This window comes from Homalodisca vitripennis, chromosome 2, assembly GCF_021130785.1.
Source record: "Homalodisca vitripennis isolate AUS2020 chromosome 2, UT_GWSS_2.1, whole genome shotgun sequence".
In the NCBI taxonomy this organism is placed as follows: Eukaryota; Metazoa; Arthropoda; class Insecta; order Hemiptera; family Cicadellidae; genus Homalodisca; species Homalodisca vitripennis.
The window spans coordinates 199862102-199868101 of record NC_060208.1 but is presented as its reverse complement, the minus strand read 5'-3'; the positions used below and the strand labels follow the sequence as shown (position 1 = coordinate 199868101).

General features: G+C 33.6%; 1 protein-coding gene across 2 annotated transcripts in view; it reads right to left on the bottom strand.

The window, feature by feature from the left end:
• Positions 1 to 2169: 2169 nt before the first annotated feature.
• The window catches only part of LOC124355250 (semaphorin-1A-like), a 121118-nt gene continuing 117287 nt past the window's right edge, over positions 2170 to 6000 (bottom strand). For both annotated transcript variants that reach the window (XM_046806293.1, XM_046806294.1), the window contains exons 18-19: positions 4993 to 5188; positions 2170 to 3424 (exon numbers count right to left, since the gene is read on the bottom strand). In XM_046806293.1, the coding sequence (XP_046662249.1) occupies positions 3256 to 3424; positions 4993 to 5188 (365 nt within the window). In that variant the 3' untranslated portion in view covers positions 2170 to 3255. The remainder of the gene's footprint in view (positions 3425 to 4992; positions 5189 to 6000) is intronic.

The window sequence follows — 6000 nt, the reverse complement described above, 5'->3', positions numbered from 1 at the left end:
GCGGATTTACTAAAAACCATTTTTTCGGAAAACTACAAAAAACTGTTTATAAACGAGGCTATTTTATTTTCACTATTTTTGTTCTATACTTTCAAAAGATGTATGCAAGAGTAACTTGTTAGTGCACTTAAACTTTTTTAACATTTTTTGTTAATTAATAAAAAATTTATGAATTTTCAAAAAATCTGCCCTTTTAAAAAAATCCAAAATTTTCTGGACACAAAAAATTACAAAACATTTGGCAGCAAAGTTATCTTACAGCAATTATAACTTTGAACAGTCAAAATAGTACGTAAGAACTAGAGAACGTAATCCACCGCATAATATTGATTATTCTAAAAAGCCCGGGATGGACGGTTAAACCTCATTACTCTTCTCGAACCACTCTCCGCTATTCCTCAACAAGTTAATAGTCTTTCGTGAAGGACCAATGGTATTAAATTTACGTAAATTAAGATAATGTAATGTGTATTAGGCAAAAAAATATTATAAACCATGTTAATGACTAGGTAAAGAAAATAATAATTAAGTACAATCAAATAGATTTAACTGATATGTTAAAATATTGACTGTACTCAGTTTGTTGACAATTTTTTCTTAAATTATTTTTATTAAATTAAGATATTCAACTTATGGAATTAACTAAAAGCTTATCAACTACTAATATGTCAAGAAAAACATCATTAAGTGCTAATTAATATAAGTAATTCAAATATAAAAAATTAACATTTGTAAATAAGTACTTCCAGGTCAATGGGCAATACATTATCAATCATGGAATTTTCAATCACGACTTAAAATTAAATTAAAATGGTTGTAAGACAAGTGCCAGTATTTTGCTGACTTGTCCCATATACATAGTTTGTATGTGACCAAGATTTAACACCTTCCACAGATTCCAGAGAATCGATTCTTGCTTCCCGTTGTGTAAGACAAATTTCTTTCAAGGTCAGAAAAGGTCTGATCATATTCTGAAAGACATTTTGAAGAAATATTCAAGAACACACTCCAGCCTTTGGTTGGTGAACATAGAGACAATATAGTTTCAAAGAGAGTAACAATGAAAACTACATGGCTTACCGCAAAATTTAAACTGTGGCAGCCGCATGAAAATAATGTTATTTTATTTTATTTACTTGTTATGTTTCTGCAAGCTAGATGTTTCCTCTTCATGTTGCACCCATTTTTGTGTCCCTGGCTTCTAACTTCTAGCTTAAATACTCTATTATGTTTTTACATTAAGTGACCTTGCTCTTGCCTTCAATACAAGAATAAAAACTGGTGTTTTCCTACAAGAGGCAGTTCTTAATTGTGCATTGCTTGTGTTTCTACAGGGCGTTCGACTTAAAAGAGGCTCCATTGATCATTAGGTTGTACAATTTTTTTAATGCATATATTTGTGTGAAAAGGGTTTAAATACTATTTCTAATGTTGGTATGACTGGAGCTGGAGTGGGGATGGCTGTTTATTCCCCGCGTATTCCAGTTGAACCAGTGAAGGTCAAGCATTGACGTTTGAACAATGTGAGGTTAGGTTGCATATTAGTGTACTGTTGTTTGTTAAAATGCGCTTAACTGTTGAACAACGTGTATTTGTGATTGTAACTTATTTAGTGACGAAATCTCCTGCCGTGTGTCAGCAACGATTCATAGACAAAGTTTAAAAAGAAGCACCGGTTCAGTGTTAGATAAGTGTCGTGAAAGGCAGCGATCAGTTTTAACGATATCTCCACAAAAATCTTTGTGAAGACTGAGCCGGGGAACGAACATTTTCATCAGGTTCAGCCCACACTGTTGTGAGAAGAAATCCTGAAATGTTATCCATACATCGGATGCAGGTTTTCCGTGAACTGAAGGATGCTGGAAATGTTAAGAGGGTTCACTACTGCCAATGGTTCAATATATTCATTAGAGACAACACTGAAATTTTAGATCAAGTGCTCTTTACAGATGAAGCTTGGTTCCATCTTGGAGGTTATGTTAATAGCCATAACTACCAGACCTGAGGTACTGACAACCCGCACATTTTCAACGAAACTCCCCTACACCTAAAAAAAAATAGGTGTATGGTGTGCAGTTTGGAAGTCCAACAGTTCATAGGCTTATTGCAAGAGGATGAGCGTTACTGCTTTCTGGAGGAGAAAACCTACAGGAGAAGTAGCAATACACGTTAAATAAAAAAGAATTTTATTGTTTTTTTATTTTATCTTGTATAAAAGCATTTACAAAAATAAAATGGTTCAGCCCAAAATACTGATCTTACGTGATTAACATTTTTGACAGTAGGCTTAAACAAAGATATAGCTGCAGTACTTACAAATTAAAAACAATTTACAAATAATATATGTATTATATACAGAGAGCGAAAAACTGGTATATATTGCTTAAAACGCTAATAAATCCTTTATACCTTTAAAAGATCCCCAACTCTATAGGCGATTAGAAGACCACCATAAATTGAGATCATTTTATTATAAAGTATACAGCTGAGACGAGAATAAAGTGCGGAAAAAAGGAATTTAGCTGAAGTTGTTCTTTACCTGTGATGTACCTAAACTTAACCTAGCTTATTGTCTGAGCTTTAGACATTAAAACACTACAAACATAAACGTACATAAAGAAGACAAATGTGCGTTAATACGTAGACAACAATAATTATTAAGGGTGGGACGAACAATATTTTACTGTACAGAATAAATACCTTGCTTCGAGCAATCTTATCTACACACTTTTGTAACTTTGATAATCTAATTTAAATATAAAATCCTTTTTAAAAGTCATAAAAAATGTCAAACTTGAAATTTGGTTATCAATATTTGATTTCAACAACATATAATTACAATCACAGTCTTAGTTATACCCTATTCTAGCATGTACTATGCTCTTCTTTTGTGGGCTTACAATTAACAACAAACTGAAGAAAACAACTACTTTATGGAATGTAATATCTCAAAAATCTTATACTGCAATTCTTAATATAAAATCTCTCCTATTTATATTTTTACAATCACTATTCTTTTCCTTAACCTACTGGCATACTTAATATTACTAATAATAATTACACTTTTGCAAACTGTACAACTGGAACGCCGTGAGCACGCTCGGTCCTCGTCTCACATCACAAATTGAGTATTAGTCGGTCCTCGGTTCTCGGTTACTGTACAAGTCACTAGGTCATGGAAGGCATTTGATACACAGAGACACAATAAGGCAGTACTGAGTCACGATCCCGGTTCCGGTTCTGTCACTTCTCGTATCATATATAAGTCTTCTTCACTTTCTGAATGGGTTTGTTGTCTGTTGAGGAGTTGGCATTTTTACCGTTTGCGTTTTTTGGAGGCACGTTGAGCACGAGGTTGATGGGTTTGTTGTTTGCACACGACGGGTTCAGTCCCGCGTCTGGGTAGGGATGACTGTCCGTTAACCTGCAACAACAAACACTAGGTTAATATTATAATTAAACACTAAAATCTACTTATCTTTAAAGATTATTTACCAAACTGTAAAAATGGTCAATATTTTTTTAGTTAGGACCAACCTTATATGTTAATGTTAATGTTAATAAACTCTCCTTAATGAAACTACAATATTAAGTGTGACAATATTAGTGACTATACTGCTTTTATGCAGTGTTCACATTCTATGAGCATGTTTTTTAAGTGGGTACCATTTTGAAATTCTGCCACTGCAGCGCTGCGGTCATTGTCCCGCACTTACGCACTGTCTACGTTCATCCGTTAGCAAGCCACAGATGCAAGTAAGAATTAGATTTTACATCTGTTAATACATTATTTCAAATGTCCCATCAATTAAGTAACCTGCCGACCGTGAAGTACGTGCTGTTGTTTATTTTCTTGTGTTCAAGGTTAGTAAGCACTTGAAAATTCACTATCAAAATTGTGAAGTATAAGGACAAAACATTACGAGTGATGGAATTGAATTCAAATGTGTGAGCTTTAAAAGAATGCCAAAAGAATGTTCATTATGAGAAAAGGAGTAGACGACCCTCAATGATCACCAACAATTTGGTGCAGATAGTGAATGACAAAGTGAAAATGAAAAGACATCTCACAATATTTTCCATTATCAGAAGACTTTCTTCAAGTTGTAATAAGTGACTTCATGTCATTTTTATCAAGAAACATGTTTTGCTGGCAATGTCCGTGCAAAACAAACTCAATGTTTTGCTTCATGCGGCAAAACTCAAGATCTCATCACAGCATTTTGATATGACCAATTTGATAATTTCCCAATCAGCCCCAATCTGGTGCCCAGAGAATAGCTTTTGTTTTTCTGTTACATAGCTTTTAAACACATTTTCAATAGGTATACACAAGTTTAATGAGATTAAACGTACACCAGACTTCAGGTCAGCTTGGGAGGCTTCACATTCAATGTTCAAACTTTGCATGAAAGCAACCAATTGAACAATGTGATTTCTTCACATGTGTTTATAAGTTTCTGAAAAACATCATAATTAACCTCCAAAATATACTTTAAAATGTATCTCTATGTCTTCGTCGCCATTATCAGCCGTATAATCAGTGTATCCGAGGTCACTTCCCTGACAGATAGAAATTGTGACCTCCAATGGACAGGTGTTCATTATTTCCAATACTGATGTAGAGGTAGAGTTTTACACCAAATTTCAACTCTTTAGATCAGCTCATTCAACAGTTATCGTGTGCACAGACGGACAGAAATATGATTTTCATCGAAGGTTTATATCTTTAATAATATATAAAAAATTATTGATTATAAAGATATAAAAGCCTGACTTGAATTGTTACATATCCTGAAAGTCTAATATGCTTAACAAACTAAAAAAAATTACCTATAATTTGTAGTTTTATTCTTTAAATTCTTTTAATGCAATTTAATTTCCTCACTTGATTTACATAGTCTGTTTTTAAGAGACAATCTTCCTTATTGAGGAAAGGTTGATTCACATTGCCTAACAGTGTTTCAAAGTACAGAGAGTTGTGTGGCCCACCTGTTGAGTTGCTGGTGACTGTGAAGAGGCATGTTGGAGTAGTTTGTGTCGTGGCGAAAGTGACGAGAGAAAAGGTAACCAGCGACGAAGCCCACTACCAGTGTCGCCAACACCGAGGTGGCAACAGCCATGCCGAGTGTGTCCGCCGTGTAGATCACAATCTTCTCCGAGCTTCCAATGCTGTTGTTGTCTATCGCTACATGGACAAAAACATATTTATTAATAACACTGCCTAATTTTAAAAGGTGCATCAGAAAACTAAAAAAACTTAACATATAATTCTATTAGGAGTTTTTGTTATTAAAAAAATGTTCAATTATAAAATGTTCATTGTACAAGATATTTCGGTATACATTATTATCACTCTCTAATAATCAGTTAATAAAAGGTTGTATCGGTTGTACGGGGCAAGTGGCTTTGCGTTATGTATACTAGGTTTTATAAATTATCAGTGCCAGCTTCAAGATAAATCACAATGTTTCTTGCTAGCACCATAACATTTTCTAAGTTCTTTCTTTGTGCCAATTTTGCCAAGTCAGTTTTGTTTGAAAGTATCTATCATTGGAGGGACCAATATAGTCATTCATTTTCCGAGATTTTATTAAGTAAATTGCCAATAATGGTCAATTACATTAAAAAAAAATCACCTATACTACTCTGGAGAACATATACTTTTATCTTGATACATCATATGGCCTATCACAAGGAAAACATTTCATTTTTCCAACAAGTGTTGATTTTTTGCAAAGGTACTAATTTTTAAAACGCTAATAAAATTATTGAGATTAAAGTAATGGGTAGTAAAACTCAAAATTGTCTGATAGTGATGAAACTGTCAATAATAGCTGCTTACTGAACACTGTCCTCAATAAGCCAAGACACTGTAAGGAAAGCCATCTACTTTACCTTCTCCACGATTCCTGAAGCGACCAAAATTGTCTGAAGTGTATTAACTGATTGAAAATGATGTTCTTTGTTAAAATTAGGTAATAATTTGTCTTGTTTCAA